This window comes from Bacillus rossius, chromosome 5, assembly GCF_032445375.1.
Source record: "Bacillus rossius redtenbacheri isolate Brsri chromosome 5, Brsri_v3, whole genome shotgun sequence".
NCBI lineage: Eukaryota > Metazoa > Arthropoda > Insecta > Phasmatodea > Bacillidae > Bacillus > Bacillus rossius.
The window spans coordinates 65,405,560-65,423,771 of NC_086333.1; the positions used below are offsets into that span (position 1 = coordinate 65,405,560).

Below are 18,212 nucleotides of genomic sequence, written 5' to 3' on the forward strand. Positions count from 1 at the left end.
CATACCTAAAAAATCCGTAAAATCACCCTTTTAACATTTTTGACTGTCCAAAGAATAGATCTTAAAGATGAAAACATGGAAAAAAAATTCATATTGACCAGTGCAATGGCTCTTAGATGGTATTTGTAATCATACCATCTTTAATAAATCTTGAGTGGTTTGTAAATAGTGACCTAGCCTGACAGCCATCTTAATGCAACAACAACACACTTAAATGTTATGTAGAACAAGTTGTGCATGTGACTGCATAGCACACATTCACTTTATTATCTGCGTGTAGTCTCTTTGGCCGTTCAGTGAACCTTGTTCTATGCATATAATTATGAAAGTCGTTAGTAATTTCCACAGTGTATGACTAGGTGACCATTACCACACACACATTTCATGAATCAACCGGGTATACTGCAGTTGTATCGGTCACAACTGTACCGTAGGCGATAATAATATCCGTAACATAAAGCATCACAACCAGAATATCCTTTTTATTCATGTAATCAGATTTTTTTGGTACAAGAGTCATATGAAGCTTTGTTTTTAAAGTAAATATTTTCGGATCCCTAAAATACATATTACAATGTAAAATACTTTCATTATTAAGTTTCAAACTGTGGGGGTTTTTCTTAGGGTATGTTCTAATGTGAGGACACTGTATTGTGTTGGTGGGACGTGGGTTCCTCCTGCTTGCCGCTTGGAGCACGCGCTTGTTTGCTTGCAGCAGTGCCGTCCAAGAAGTCCCGCACCATCAACCTGCAGAGAGTGCGCACTCGCGAGCAGAGGGCGGAGCTCCGCCAGAAGAAGTACCGGTACCTCTACCAAGTGCGCACGGCGCACGGGGACGTGATCAGTCAGGTATGCTGTTGCACTGCGAGCTAGTCCGGTCGGGTCCAGTAAAGACCGCCGCACATGGTACAATATTCCTTACAATATTGTAAGCTAGGAGTCGTACTGGCTCTACTACTACTTTCTTCACTCGAATTCAAACTGGATACTAGTAGCTGTACGAGCTGGGCTACTGGTTTTGCGTAATAGACTGCGTCCTATTTTCGTTGCTTGGTGTGTTCCAATTTTCAGTGAATATTTACTAAAGATTATGTAATAGCTGTAAAAAGTAATGAAAGTGTTGATAATTACTATCCCTTGTATTACCTTTTACAGTAGCAAAAAAAAAAAAAAAATGTGAATATCTGGTGAGAGAAATTGTGACTTAACCAGCGTTTCTTAGGATAATTCCTTCATTTAATCAGTCTGTTTGAAAAAGGAAATATGAAATTTATCAGGAGATGAAAAGGGCCACATATCCGGAGAAATGGCCATTCCAAATTAACTGTGATATCTCTGCTGCATGTTGGAGCAATACAGGAGCGCCAATCAAATGGTATTTTCGCACGTAACATGATTGAGCTTCACCAGATATTGCATTTACACGGTAAAGTGATCTAGACAAGTTAAGATATAGCCTTTTTCCAACAGACTGATTCCATGAAGCGACCAACTCTGCATGTGAGACCAAGTCTGAATAAAAGGTGGTACCCCAAGTACTCGAGATGCTCCCAGCAGGTTGGAGTTGGGAATTGTCAGGAGACGGCATGCCGCGACATAGTTGAAGTCAAATTTGAACCTCTTGTTCCGCCCAAAACATTGCGGAAATGGTTCCTAACCACCGTCTAGTGATGGTCAGGAGATATGAATTAGAATCTCTGTCGTTTCGCTGTCATGTTAACTGTTTTCACATGGCCATCACTACACTTCAGGCGATGTTGTGGGTGTCCAACCAACGTAGCGCAGACCATCACCTGGTCAGCACGTAACCACGCAGGGCTGTCAGCAGGGTGTTGTTGTAGCCCTGACTCGAGTGGTCAGTGTCGTGGCCGACTGGAGAGAGGGAGCATGTCGCTCGGAACCTGCATCAGTGCGCCCTGCAACGGACACAACAACAGGTGTGCTGTTCGCAGAGCTACGTGCAGGCGCTGCAGCGCAAGGTGTGCGGGCCCGGGGAGACCAGCACGCTGCAGTCCGACTCCACGCACCTCACCATCCTGCCCGCCGACCAGACCCAGCTCGCCGCGCTCACAGAGTCGGAGGACGAGAGCCGCGAGATCTCTGGCGACGTCATCCAGCTGGACCGGCGGCAGGGCAGCAGCCGCGAGTCCGTGGACTTCAACCTGGGCCGGCCGCCGTACCGATAGTGTCTCCCCGTCCCTCGTGTGGTTGCAGGAAAACTACCGTGTGTAAAAAGCTTGAACATCTCATTTTGAAGACTGAAGAACAATCTGAAAACCGGGACATAATCTGCTTAGTGAGAGATGAGCGAAAAAGAGCGGGGGGAAAAATGCAACAGAATGCTGTTGAATATAGACCCAAAGGGGCATGTTTCAAAAATGTAAAATGTTATTTGCTATTTTTTAGATGCCAAAGATACCACAAAAGACTCTAGCCAAACATCTTGATGTTGAAGATGATAGTTTAATAATGAAATTCAAAGCATTCATTCTTTAACAGTTTTACACAAGTGGCTTGCTTACTGTTCAGGGTGGTTGCATGCAGTTTTATACCGACTATGGCACTGAAATTGCAATCATGTTGGTTCATAAAGGACTTGCTGAAAATATGAATTAACCTGAACAGTGTTATTAATATGCCTACAGGCAACAGAATTTTTGTTTTTTGTAGAAATCAAATACATACTATGTAGTTTGTTTAAAATTTCAAGATATAGCATCACTGCAACATATGTGTGTATTGAGATATATCCATACTAGATAAAACTACAGAAGCTTTTTCTTTACTGGTCAATATGCACTCAGTCAGCTCACGTAAAAATACTACGTACTTTTGTGAGTACAAAATAAAATGCTAAATACATACAAACATGCTATTTTGAAACTGAACAGTACATGAAATTTCTCTGATGTACCAAAATGATAAAATTTTATGACAGTTAACTGATTGCTTTTATTATTTGTAAATAGTTGTAATTTTTATGGTCAAGAAAAGTCTTTTTAGGTTTAGTTACTGGTAAGGCATTAAAATACTATGCTTTTTTTTTCTTTCTATTTTAAGTTTTAAGTAATAGAATCAGATCTTATAAACCAGCATACATAAATTTCATTTGTCTTTCCACGAGTTCATTGAGTAACATAAAAATAAAGGTGTTAAAACAAACTTACCGCTTCGCCTGAAGTAAAACTACAAATTGTTTAAAAGACATGAATATAAACTACATATATTGTTGTAACCATATCATATAGTATAAAAAAAAAGTGAGATTATGTGCTACAAAAGACCAATTAAATAGTATTAGGATGCAAAGCAAAGCAAGAAATCATCACTTTTACAAATTTTCATTGAACCTGAAATTCCCAGCCAGCATTTTTTTTTATAGATTGTCAATATTTAGTTCTTTGAAGTTGGCAGTCTGACCAGCAAAATGTCAAGCAGCAAGACTGGCACTAATGTAAGTTAATTCTACTACCGGTGAGGAAAAAAACTTGTTTCATAACTACTCCAGAGAGTTGTTTACTTCCTATAACGTAACTGTAAGTGTGCTGTCAACATTTGTTTTTATGCATATGCAATTTGAATAATGAATAAATAATCAATTGCTATCGTTGCCGTGACAAGCTAAAGTGATAGAAATCACCATTTTAGGCTCTAAAGCGACAAAATGTGTGTCAATGCTAAGACCCCAAAATAATCTGAAGATTTGGGGTATAAATTTACAGAAATAAAATAAGGTTTATCATGAATTCACACACTGTACAAATCAAACCCTAAAGCCTTAAAATGCCACTGTTTCGAATACACGTTTAACATTTATGTACAGTTACAAATGTACATGAAAAATGCAGATGGATCTAAATTTTTTCGTAGGCACTAAAATTATGCTGTTAGCATTATTTGAATACCAGGGTGATTGTTTTAATTTTTATTAGGGATGGGTCAATCAAATGCTCAAATACCATTAAATCCTTAGTAGGTATTTGAATGATTCAATATTCAAAGAAAAATATGAAAGAAAATGATGTAAATAAAAAAATTCAGCAGTAATAACCTTTGAAGTATAATAATTCTATTTTTCTTTTACCTGATATGTTACCATTACCCCCAATATTGTACTTTCAACATATAATTATATAAATAAACTTAATATGTTTTGGTTCTGTACACTTAGTTTGTGAAATGACCATTTCAAGGGTAGAAAGTTTCAACAGCATAGCTTGTATTTTTAATTTATTGTACATTATTTAATTTTTCACTCTTGAGACCTAAATTTGTATTCGAGAAGTACATTTTAGAAAAAGGGATCTTACTCATCACTAATTTTTAGAATTGGGACAACCACCCAAGAACAACATTTTATTGATACACATACTCAATGCAGACAACGGTAACCATGCAGGAAAAGCATATTCACAAGTCCTTGTGCACACTGCAACAGCAAACAAGTGATGAAATGTCACTGAAAAAGATATTTTTTAACCTGTGGTAGTGTTAACTTACTCATGCCGACAACCATACACACAAATCAGTAATAAAATTTCTCTTAACTAATTTTTAAAAAAAAATAATAATTTACTAATTTTTAAATTTTCTGAAAGAAATAAAGAAAATCTAGCCTTCACCACGCCTACAGTTGGCCTAGTTCGCTCTTCACTTCTGTGTTTCAAGCAGAATCTTGCCTACAACTCTAAGTGTGCACGACTGTACACTAACACACCATCTAAAATAAATTCTTTCGTAGTCTGGTTAAATGCACACTGAATCATTATGTTTCATCCTCAAGTTACCATCACTGGGGTACTTCCATGACTTTTCCAGGATTTCAAGTAAATTACCAGACTTTTCCTCGACTAATTAAAAACTAATAATCGATGTGGATCATCTGCGCAAGCTACGCAGCAGAAAATGTTTGAGCCCAATACTGAACAGCCTGTTCGTCAATGCAACTGTCCAAAACGTGTCTCATGGTTAGAGACCCGAAAAATTCGCAGGTTCAATGACCTCCAGGATAGACTCCAATATCCTCTACACACTCGGGCAAATGCCAACTGTTCATTGGCTGCTGAGTTGTGAGTCGTTTCGACTGGGTGGCTGTGATTCGACACTTCTATGAGTGAGGGTCTCTAATTGGCCCTCAGTCCTCCAGATTAACAGTGAACCAATGACAGAAGCAGCACTAAGGTATAATTATTTGAATTTTAGCATAACACGAAATAAACCCGCAAATTTTTCGGGTCTCTACTCATGTTGGAAGGCAGTTGGTGTGTTGTAGAGGTCAATTACATTCTCAAAGCAATTTTTAAGTTCACATTTCTATGCAGTAAGTATACAATATTTCTTTAGTAGTGGATTTAAACATTTTGTGTGTATCAAGACCATGTGGCCCTTGTTTACGTCAGCAGATTTAAAAGAAAAGAAAAATAATTATTTGATTCCCCCTCATGAATATTTTTAATATTCAATTTGATATTCATTTTGCATCCAAAAACCAATATTAACAAAGACCCAATAAAACTTAAATTCACACCTTATGTACTGCACTGAAAAGAGATGGACTGCATCATGAACTCCGGGAATGAGGTAAAATTTAGTTGATGAAAATATGAGAGACTCATTTTACTCTATGCCAACTCATAGATGTTTATAGAGGTTTTTCTAGCAGCAATGGTCTTTTTACTCTTTGTCATTTGTAGCACATTTTCATTTTACACATTCAGTAAGTTATTAGATTACAAAACCTTAATTGTAGAACAAAGTGTTGTAACAAAACCAAAGATTCTGAATTCTGGTGTAAATGTTTTACTTTGAACAATACCAGAACAAATTTGAAGCCAAATGTGATAAACGTATGTCCATCAAAACATACACACATGTGTAGATGAAGCTGGTTCCTGTATAGACAGTTGTTTACATAAATACTGAGCGTTGACTATGACAGGTGGTTCACAAACGTATGCAAGAACAATGTAACTTTTCTTAAATGTGGATGCATTGCAAGCGCTATTTCAGTACATAACTCATACAGCAAGTAAAATTCTTGATCACATTTCATTGTAACCGGAATCTAGGTTTGGAACATTTAATTGTCATTTGTATTTCTCATGTAAATATATGTTTATTGAAATATTCAAATACAGTTGTACCCAAACATGTTTGAAAAAAGTTTATATGAGAAAAATTGTTGGAAAATATTTATCAGCCAGAAAGTTTAAATTTTTAAATTGTTTTCACAGTTACGAAAGTGATATTTTTATGTAATTTCATCAGTAAGTGTACATTTATCACTGTATCAGTGTTTGTTGGGAAATACACTTAGCTTTTTAACTAACCTGGTTGTTAGAAAATCATAATTATGGACATGGGAAGACAATAATCATTTATATGATGCTGTATCCTGCACAAAAGTTCATCCATCGTGTTTGTGTTGAATAAACTGTTTGGAACAAAAAAAATGAATAAAAATATTGAGATATATCTTTCAAATCCATAGAAAAATCCAGCACTAGTTTTAGTTTATTATGTAGTTATGCAGAATTCCCAGTCAGCAAGAATCACGAAAATGTCTTGAATCATCTTGTATCCATGTCATTTGTGCTGCAACCCATTTGATTTTTAAGTGAAACTTCTTTATAACTGGTAGTATAAGTTAAGAAAAGTTTTTAAATAGTAATTTACTGCTTGTAACGATAATTTGGTACATGGCTGCATTGCAAGTTTTATTTGCTTGAAAATCTTTAGTGATGTCACATTCAGGTGATTTTTTTGCTCACACAAAACTTAAATATGATTTTGCACTATACAACTTTTTCTACACCAAACAGTATCTTCATTACCAATCAACACTGAAAAATTAACATACATTGCATCATAAAATTATGTAACTAAATTTTAATCATTGCTCTGTGAACATCTTTTATAGATAGTTATACGTTATACACATCATTTTGATGGAATATTTGTCAACTGTTTCACTCTCATCTATACTAATATTATAAAGAGGTAAAGTTTGTTCGTAAGTTTGGAAGTTGGGGATAATCTCTGAAACTACTGATCCTATTCTGATAATTCTTTCACTAATAGGAAGCTACATTATCCCAGAGAGTGATAGGCTACTTTTTTATTCTTATAAAGATGTGTTTTCAATAAGAAATCACAACAAAATACTAAAATCATAAAAAAAAACTAAGCCATCTGATTGATTTATCGGCATGCGCTGCCTAAACATTTTGAAATAAAGCAATAAAATGTACTGCAAATCAAAGAAATAAAATGCACAGCACAAATATTGAACTTTATTATATTTAAAAAGAAGTTCGCGATCCCATGTATATCCAAGTTTAATATTCCAGTTACAGAGACTGTTTTTATGTTAAAAGTCAAAGAAGTAAGATAAGGTTTTCAAGAATTCTCTATGAATATCACTTTGAATAGTTTAATCAGTATGGAGTGTTTGGGTGAGTAAATCTATGACATAGACATTATTTTAATTTGAAAACTCATTTACAAAGTTATGTGTAAAATTTTCTGCAGTAATAGTTACTGTAAGTGTATAATAACGACAACATGCCTAAAAGATAGCACTCTCACGAATGACATCTGAGATAAGAGCAGAAAGGTTATACTGAACGGAAGAGTCTTCCTATGCCGCGTCTCGCAAGTCACGGAAATTAAATTTGCAAACTGGAGCAAGAGATTCCGGCACTGAACCTGGGCCCCTAGACAAAATTTTTCAGGACGCATCATTGATAATCTGGGACGAATGTGCCATGAATCATGGATTCCATGTTGAAGCTGTTGACCGAAAGTTAAAGGACCTCTGAAACTTTGATGCCGACAAGGGTGAGTCCACTATGCACAAGAATTTTTAAATTAACTGAACCCATCTGGCCTGATACCTCACGAACCATTATTAAAAATTGGTATGCCTATCACACTCTTAATAAATTTATGTCCACCTAATATGTGGCTACTAATACAAGGCAACTAATTAAAAACTTAAAAGACAACTTAATTATGGCCACCATCCTCACTGGTCCAGCAACTGGCCAGTTGGCGCACATCCCAAGGACTTCAATGATCCCCACGGACTTACCGATATGTTTTAAATGGCTCCAGTTTCCTGTAAAAACTTAATTTGCGTTGATCATTAATAAGTCTTTGTGACAAACATTCTATTTGGTTAGCACTGATTTACAGAAAGAGTGTTTCTCCCTTGGGCAACTAGGTATATGTTGGTTTATCACAAGTTGGAACTCCAGAAAACCAATAAATTTTACTACCAGAACATAAAACGACAGCTAACATTGTGTACAGAGAAGCTCTACACCAATAGTCACTTTGAAATAAAAATAAACATTAAATTGTTAAATAGACCGTTTGTTGTGAAAGGTTATAGGGGAATATGTATGTAGAGCTTATATAATTCTAATTTAACGCAGGTTACATCGCTGGGCTCTGTTAGCATTTTATAATGAAAAAAAAAAGTGTGTGTGTAGGGGAGGGGGGGGGGGGGGGGGGGGGTGGTGGTGTTTGTCTGTAAAGTCGGTTTACGGACAATAATTTTACGTGATAATGTTATAAGAAAACATTGATGAAAAATTGCATACTTTTATGAATTGAATTATTATCATTGAATTAGGTATCATTATTTTCTATAATACAAAGGAGTTAATTGAAAATTACAATTTTTTTTTTCATTGAATACTAAATAAAAGCAGTTGTCTTTTTATACGATAGTTTATATGAGATAATTTTTTTTTAAAATTGTAACATAACCTATTATTACTGCACTCGCCGACTGATGCTACTTTTTTTTAATAATCAAAGAACAAATATATGAGATTATATCGCTAATAAAATTCTTAAAATGCAAGAATTAATTACCTTTTTTGTCGCAATTGTTGTTGTAATAAACAATGGAAACCACATTAACTTTTCACTTCACTTTATAAACAGTTGTCTCTCTTCTACTCGGACGCATCGGCCGATGGAGTGAAAGAGAGATAGATGCGTCACAAGCCGATCGTGCCTCTCTATCGCTTGTTCCGCGTTCTTGCTTGCACGCTCGGCTCAGGCGGAATGTGACAATGAGTCATGCTTTTTCGTGCGTGCAGCCGGCGTTCATCGATTTATAAGACGTTATCACATCAAAAATTTGTAGTTGTGACCAAGGTAAATAGGTGGATTTCTCGCCCCCTGAAAACATATTCTGTAAATTTAAATGAAATTGTTAGAGCAGTTGTTTAGAAATCTAGTACCTATATATGTATAAAAAAAATGAATCTCTTTCTTAGTAGTTCAAGATAACAATAGAAGTATAGCATTGTGTCTACCACCCATGAACTAAAGTTTTGTGCTACCATTTTTGCAGTACTACTACAATATCATTCAACTGTTAAAGCACATGTTTGGTGTAGCAGTGATCCGAATTCTATGCAATGGATGGATTCAGGGTAAAATAATTTTAAAAATTATGTTCAATTTTTTCTTTACAGGAATACATCAATTTGTCAATATTAGTTTAATAGGGTTATCCAAGCAGAGTCATTGATTCATTTGATTAGATTTTGTCAGATTAATCAGGGGTTTTCAAACTACCTTAGTATCAAATTAATCAGTTTTGGATTAATCCTGGTTTTCAGTTTTCACCTAGTACCTAGTAGTGTTTGATTTAATAAGGGTTTCTTAGATTAAATACAGCTTCTTTCAATTAATAAGAAATCCAATTAAATATCTAGATTTGGTTTTTAAACTTTTTTTCATGAAATAATTTGTAGCATTTATTATTGGACGAAAACAGTTCCATTATGTCACTGTTGAATGCTGAGTGAAAACACTAATTTCCAAATTAATAAAGATTTGACCCTATTTAACATTTGATCATCAAAGTGGTTTGTCATAGTATAAAAAAAATATCAGCAAATTTATGCAACATAAGACATAACTTAATTAACTTTAATTGGTCGTGCTTTATTTTTAAAAAATAAGGTTTAAGTAACTGAACTTTTTTCTTATCACAATTGCACAATAGAAAATCCCTTTTGACGCAGCCTACAGACAGAGATAGATTTCAAAGTAAATTATTATTCTCGAAATATTTTGGAAACTGCTATAAACTTCTGCAACATTTTAAGAACTTAATGTACATAACATATTTATGTTCAATATTACAAACTGATTGATTAAATATTTGCTCATTTTCCATGCAGTGAACATATTCCTAATATTTTTAACTCAATGTATCAAGCATTAAATAGCTTAGAATAGCTAAGGTAATTACTTAAATTTTTGGCCTTCAAACACTATTTTTCATCCCTAATAAACTGGTCGTATAAAAATTTTATTTGCACCAAAAGTTAAAATAAAATTAAGATGGTTTGAAAATAATTTTAAACAAATTTGATACTAAGAAAGTTATTTTTTTAAATTTCAACCCATGTTTTTACAGTTCATTAAAAATTGCTTCAGCCAAAGTTTTAGATTAAATTTGGGATTCATACAATATCACAACAGATTTAAAAGTTTGTCTATTAAAAAGAAGTTATGATTATTTTTTTTCATTTCAAACCTTGTTATTTCCAACGCTTGCAGTAATGGTTGGTTAGATAAAAATTTATTTTAAAAATAGTTTTAGTCAATATTTATAAAGTTAAACCAAAATAAGAATGGAATCGATAGTGTAAATGGTAGGGAAGTTTTACTTACGTATTTATTTTCTTATTCTAACCCTAGGTTTTTCCAACCCCTTGCCATTATGGTTTGTATTATCAAAATTGTTGCAGAAAGTTTTAGATAAAAATTATAAGATTTACAAACAATTTGAATAGATTTGATAGTGTGCCTACTAAGGGATTTATGAATTTTTTGTTATTCAACCACTATTTATTCTGCACCTTACAGTCAACATAAGTCGTATAAAAAAATTATTTTAGACAAAAATTGTTGATAATAATTCAAGGTTTTACAATTAGAAAAAAAATTTGATAGTGTACACGGTAAAAAAATTATGAAATTTAAAAATTCTACCTGGTTTTTTTAAACCTCCAGCAGCTCCCACCTGAACTGTCTCTCTACTCCACTAACTAACTCGAGGCCGCCGCCCTTTTTTATCTATCAGCCGCAATTTCCAGAACTCGCGAGCGCGGCCGGAGCCAGTCGCGTCATTCCGCACCGACAAGACGGCAGAAGTCTCTCGAAACACGTGTCAGCGACTCGCGTAACTCCGCAGCTGTCAGGTTTCAGTTACGTGTCAAAGGCAAGGTGCCGCGCGGGGAGTAGTGGGAAGGAGGGGGGAAAGCGACAATCGTTGTTATCTTCCAGGCGCGCGCGGCACATATCATGTTGCGGCAGCCGCCAGCCAACTCTGCACCTGCATGTGTCCTGGCCTTGCTCACGTTCATAACAATATTTTAAGGTTTTACAAATAAAAAGAAATGGATTTAATAGTCTACAAGGTACAGATTTTGTAATTCTTAATTTTATACATAACCATCTTTTTTTTTTCAACCACTTGCAGCAATGGTTCATCTTATCAAGTTGGTCCATGGACATTGATTCATATTTGATGAAAAAGAGGTCAAAATCAATCCTTGAAAATTGATAAGTAGAAAAGGTAAATTGTAAATAAAAAATGTAATTATCTTTGCACATAAAAAAATGGTAACTTGTATTTTATTACATATAAGTGAATGCCATTAACTTTTATATGACAAGATGATATTCACAACATAAAAAAAAATTCTTTAACAAAAATTTGAGGTATACATTATTGAAAATATTTTTATCTTATACTAATCACAAATTCAACACTTTATGAAGAAAAACACACAACAGTGGCATTAAAACATTACAGTAACAAAAAGACATGATGAATCACTAATAGAGTGCAAAACTTGGACTCATCTAGAGGAACTACATTGCAAAACTAAAAAAAATATATTATTTTTTTTTAATGTGTAAACATCTGGGCTCTAAGCAAACAGCATTTGGTAGGAGCAATTTCGTGAATGGAAACGGAATTCGACGAACGGAAATGTGTCGCAAAGATGTCTGACCCACTTGTTTTAAACCTTTAATGTCACTTTTGCAAACATTAGGGTACATACCAAATGTATTATTGTGCAAAATGGAACTTTATGATAGTGAATCTATCCTAGAATATTATTGGTTAGCTAAAATAGTCATAGTAAAGTTTTCAAATTCGTAAGGAAACTGTCATTACAAAGATATACCCTTGCAAGGTGCCACGAGATTTACTAGCACAGCGGTAGAGCCCACACTTGGAAACCTCAAGAGGCGAGGTACAAATAAATCTCTTCCCTGGAATTTTTTAAAACTTTTTTTTATAACACTATAATATTATATTATAATAATGTTGAATCAGCTCAATAAGGTTAAGGTTTGTTTGTAGGAAGTATTTACAGACTGAATTCAGATATTTAAGCAAAAACTTAAATTAAAAATTGAAAATACTTCAAACTTTACAATTCTCACTTGAAGCTACTATTATAAATTATAAATTAAAATGCATTAAAAACTATCATCGTATTTTACCATTGTTTTGTTTTTGTAGTCTGTACCGTACTACAACATCCATTCCACATCAGTTCAAGGTTCATTGAAGTAAATGGATACCAAATTAAGAATTGATCAGACCTGTGGAAGTTGCTCTCACATCCCTTCATCAACTATAAAAGAGTTGATGAAGGGATGTGAGATAGTTGTTTTATAGTTGTTGATGTTGTTATATAGAATGTTTTATAGTTGATGATCTTAAATGCCTGAACAGATTTTATTGGATCATAGCCAAGAACTCTCCCAACTAATTCACCTTAAAAAAATAATAATAAAAAAAGTTTCTTTGTTTGGGAGCTATGATGCCACAGACAGATACACATTTTAAACTTATAACACTCCTCTGTTTGTGCTGGGGGTTAAAAATAATAAACAAATACATATACAAACATATACTTAGTGTTAAAATGTGAGTTTTAAAATGTTTCAGGTTGACTAGTATTTTAGTAATGTCATAGAATTATAATTTCTTAACATGAACGAAAAACTTTGTAGAATTTTAGTGAATTTTAACAAGATGGGCAGTATTGAAATAAAATTCCTTGTCTAAATCAGGTCAGAGCTGTATTTAATACTAGTTTAAAACTTCCGGGTGTTTTGTGCTGCTAATTGCTATTTGTGTTTGATGGTGGAAAGCAAAGTTTACAACTCAGGCAGCGAATTCTAGTGGTGGGCACAGAAGGTATGTGTGAGATTCGCATCCAAAAATTTAGGTATTAGAAAAGTTACTTATTTATCATGTTCAGCATTATTTTCAAGAATTCTACGTTAAATATAGTTTTCGAAAGTATTAGTATTATAAGTTTATTTGGTTTATGAACAACATGGGAACACATGAGTTTGCTTGTTACCGAGGTTAGATGTTAATTGTTAACACATCACTGGAGAGTACTGAAAGATTCACTCACTTTTTTTTTTTGTTAAATTTGGTACACATGAGATGGAAGTTATTATCTTAGTAGAGCTGGGCCGATGCCGATCCCCGATCGTAGTAATCGGCCGATTTTGTTAATTTTGCCGATCATAATGATCGGCAAAACGTAGCCGATTATTTGAGCCGATCATTGGTCTCCTACTGCAAACTTATAACATTGAATAATTACCTATACCTAACAAATTTCCATGTTTGTTTACGGTACTTTTCTGGAAGAAAATTTGATTATTCATTGAAAAATAATAGGATTTAATAATTTAAAACTAACCACACACGAAGAAAAATATACCAATAAAGTAAACAAATACCGTAAGTTTTATAAACATTGAACAGTTACATACCTAAGTATCAATTTCCACGTATATTTACGGTACTTTCGGTAAAATAATTTTCCATTATACTATTTGCAAAGTTATTTATCATTTACGAACCGAAAACTATGTATTTGTTTACCATTTACGGTTAATATTACCGGAATGGCGAATGGCGACTGTTGTTTAGGTTGGTTATGTGACGCCAGAGATTAGAGTGACGCGCGTCGCGCGACGGAATTAGTGCGGATTAATGGCGCTAGTAGTCTCGTGGTTAGTAAACAACTACTCTTCGGGAATTCATCTATTTAGTTTTTTCTCGCTAAATATGGCCTATTGAAAGTTTTGTTTAGAGAAATTAATATTCTTATCCTGTTTAGCGGGAAATAGAGCTTAACTTTCTTTTGTATAAAAACCTGGTTGATGAAAAGTTTTGTTTCCCACAGTAGAACATCGTTAATCCGTGACGCGCTAATACGGGAATCGGATAATACGGGAATCGGATAATCCGGGACGATTTAAAAGTGCAGAAAAAAAAGAGAAGCAAAATTGTCAGCGCTTAAAATTAACGTCACGCGGGCCGGCGGCCGGCAAACACTGCAACGCTGTTTGTACCGACCCTTTGTGTCGCCCCCCTTTCAGCTGTCACATTTGTCACTCTTTAAACGTGAGGGGGATGTCCTGACTTCTGCTTCCCGTTTTCCGTTTGTTTGAATGTTGTTTCACGTGCTGCAGAGTTACTTTCCGCCCGCCAACGCACGGCAGGCGCCTGGCGAGTGACGTGTCTGTCTGGCATTCGGTTCAGGGGGGTGACAGTAGATAGGACAAACTGAATCCTTAAAAATGAGATCATACCATGTTTCACCAACATCGAAAAAAAAAAATTACAAGTTTTGATCTCTTTAGTTTATTACATATCCAGTTATTATAATTACATACGGCCATCTTTGTATTGTCTCGTGGTAATAATGGAATTGGAAAGTAAAAGTATATATTTTTTAAATGTAACTGAAAAATAGATGATGCGTGACATATTGCCGAAAATGAAAATTAGAGCACGTTGGCCTGTCGTTCTCCATATTACCTGCTAGGGCTGCTACTGTAGTTTTTGAAGTTGAAAATTAAAAAAAAAATTAAAAATGGAATGGAAAATAAATATAATAAACAGAAATAAAATTAATTACTAAACGATCATCAGTTTCAATCTGGCTGTATAATTAATTTGGACTTTACTAGTGCAGAAAAATAAAACATAAGTACATACACTTGTTGAACCTATTTCAAGATAGATTGGTGGTCTTGTGGGTAAAGGCGTCATAGCTCGAAACTGACGATTGAGAGTTCGAATCTACCATAGTTCAAAACTTTTTTTTTCTATTGCGGAAAAAGTTTAACGTCCCATTATAAGGACTAACATAAAGCAATTTTACAATATCAGTAGCTTTTATCGAAAAAATATAAAATATAACGACAACAAAGGTGCCAACTATCACATGCTAAACTTTTCTCAGGTTTTATCTGGCTGTAATGTTTTCGTTGTCAAGTTGCAAAGAAATGGTATGATCGCAAGGGTTTTGTTTACAAATTTAAGCAAACGATCATTACTATGGGAGTGGCGCCTCTCCCTTTACTTACTCTATGATTCGGTTGATCGAAGGGGAGGAGGGGGGTGGGGAGCTACCCAAAATTTATGTGTACAAGGTCAGCACGATCTTATCTTTCTCTCTTCGGCTGTTGTAAATGACCGTGAACTAATGGCTAGGCAGTGCCGTATTTTTTTAAGCCGAGACAACAATTCGAAGGCGGCCCTTACCGTTAACCGATTATCCGGGTTTATTTATTTTTTTTTTTTTTTTACAGAATTTCAATTATCCGGGCATCGGCGGGTCCCAATGAACACGAATAATGGGGAGTTTACTATTTTTATCCATCTGCTGCGAAGGCGCAGTAAGCCTCGGGAGATGTTACGTCACATGACCTTGGCCTTAACCCAGCTGCACGCTGGTGTCTGAGAAGCTTGACAAGACCTTCCGGGCTTACCTGTATAATTGCTAGTCCGTGAAATTTATGATGTCGTGATTTTTAAGTAATCATGTCAATGAAAAGTAGTTTTGTCTGGGAATATTTCACCGTTTATAGTGATCAGTCAAAAGCAACGTGTAATCAGAGGTACTTGAAAGGCTCTAATCGGCTCAGAAGATCGGCAAGATCGGCAGCAGATGATCGGCATCTGCATGATCGGCAAAATAGGTGATCGGCCCAGCTCTATATCTTAGGCATTAAAAAAATTTTTTTTAAGTAGAGTTTTTTGTTAAAACACTGTAGCCTTATAAATTAGCAAATTAATTAATTGGAGGAGTAGAAGTTTGCTTACAAACTTTACAAGACCTCACCGTAGTATAAAACAAATCAGACACAATCCAAAGCACTCCACCTGTACATAGGTATATTTTTCGGGGTGTGCCAAGATTTGAAAAATCAAAATGAAGACTAATTTTGTTTGACTCTGAGAATGTTAAAAAACTTTGAAGGTTCCAAACAATTTTTTCAGAGCAGAATACAGCAAAAGGGCCATTTAACACTGTTGTTAGAGGATGTAAATAACATCCTCGTTATTGGCTGACTTATGTTTTACTGGGTAGGGAACCTGTTCAGCTGTTAAAAATAAATTGTAACTGTCAGCCCACTGATGAAATTTATCAAGTGTCTTTGAAACACAACACAATGCATGTGTAAAAGTTTACAGTTTTTAGGCCTCCTCTATACTGATTTTTTTGGGAAATACAAGGTTCTATGAGACTTATTTTTATCAATCATTTCTGTAAAACTAATATACAGTATTTCCTGTAGGTGATGAAAACAAAGAAAATGAGAGAAAAATTCAAGTAGTTAATCACATAGTTATAGTGTTTAACTGCATGGGTTTTTAATTTCTCTTTTAACAAACTCATAGAAAAAAGGATTCTTTATGTTCATACAAACATTTGACGGAGCATAAACATGGCATGCAGACTCATTAGTTTTGTTCAAAACATGGCAAGAGAAACTTTTATAGATCTAGTGGAAAATATCTGGCCATAAATATTCAGTATTAAGGACTCAATAACCCTAACATGCTACGATGCGTTCTTCTGGCAGACTATGCACAGAAACAGACCGGATGCACCGTCACTCTCAATTTCCGTAGTGATTTTCACAGGCAATGTTAATCTTGCTATTACATACATAATTTTAATGTTTTAAAAATTTGTGCTATTTTGTTTAGAAGCAAAGGCAGTTGGTTAACATGCTTACAGTTGCCTACAGTGTTCTTATTCAGTGTGTGGTTTTATATATGTATGGTTGTATGCGTGGTTGTATACATATGTGTAGAATTTTCCTAATGTAGCAAAAAATTTAAAGAATCTCAACTTCAACTTCATCTTCAACAAAGATGTCTCCGACATTGATTAAAAAAAAAAAAGTCTTGGTACACCCGTATTATTTGTAAAGGCTCACTTTGAGACTACTTACTCTGCATAGAATTATGACTTTGACCACAAACACAACAAACAAAACACAGCAAAAATATTAAAAATATGATTAAAAAAAATAGCATTCTACATTACTATTGATTAATTATAACATAAATACATGTATGTTATTTCTACACTAATGAAAAAATATTTTAGACCCAAAATAAGGTCTAAATGTTACTGGTATTAATTTTAAACTTTACCAAATTCTGCTTACAAAAAAAGTTTGATACCAATACTTATATTAAAAAAAACCACGGAACATCAATTTTTAACTAAAATAATGGAATTTTTTTTTATAAAAACTTGTATCATAGCTTTAGTAAAGAATATAAAAGAAATAGGTTCATCAGTAACATCTTCACTGCTACCCTGAGGCACACTTTTCATGCATGATGTGATGTTTGTACATTTCAGTCGACTTCTCACAAATAGTCTTTCATGCTGAGGCAACCATACTGCGAAATGAAAAAAACAAACCACACTGAGCCCTATGTTCATATAACATGCAACAAAAACTTACCATTGTACATATAATATATCAAATATTAGTACGATATGAAGAATGTACAGGCATTGCTTTTTAATGGAAATAAATACCTCACACAGACAAAAATGGCTACATTTTAGATTAAGCATTCCGTCTTCATGCTTTTCGATTTTATTGTGATTTTAATGTTGCACTAAATTAAATCACATTTCAAGATATTTATTTGAGAAAATTTTAGCACGGGATGCTAGCGCTACAGTTTATAGAAATACCACCTGTTCATCAGTAACTTATACAAATAGTATTACGTACAGCTTATTTACAGTATTCAAATTCATCTTTGTCAACGAATGTTAATTATAATATGGTTGGTAACAAATTGAAATGTC

General features: G+C 34.4%; 2 protein-coding genes across 5 annotated transcripts in view; one reads left to right on the forward strand and one right to left on the reverse strand.

Annotated features, from left to right (window-relative positions):
• The window catches only part of LOC134531911 (transmembrane protein 198), a 329,748-nt gene extending 323,253 nt beyond the window's left edge, over positions 1-6,495 (forward strand). For all 4 annotated transcript variants that reach the window (XM_063367948.1, XM_063367949.1, XM_063367951.1 and 1 more), the window contains 2 exons: positions 719-849; positions 1,953-6,495. In XM_063367948.1, the coding sequence (XP_063224018.1) occupies positions 719-849; positions 1,953-2,186 (365 nt within the window). In that variant the 3' untranslated portion in view covers positions 2,187-6,495. The remainder of the gene's footprint in view (positions 1-718; positions 850-1,952) is intronic.
• A 5,265-nt stretch (positions 6,496-11,760) lies between these two features.
• Positions 11,761-18,212, reverse strand: part of LOC134531912 (double-strand break repair protein MRE11) — a 33,326-nt gene continuing 26,874 nt past the window's right edge. Inside the window, exon 12 of the mRNA XM_063367952.1 lies at positions 11,761-17,791. Coding sequence (XP_063224022.1) covers positions 17,759-17,791 — 33 coding nt within the window. The 3' untranslated portion in view covers positions 11,761-17,758. The remainder of the gene's footprint in view (positions 17,792-18,212) is intronic.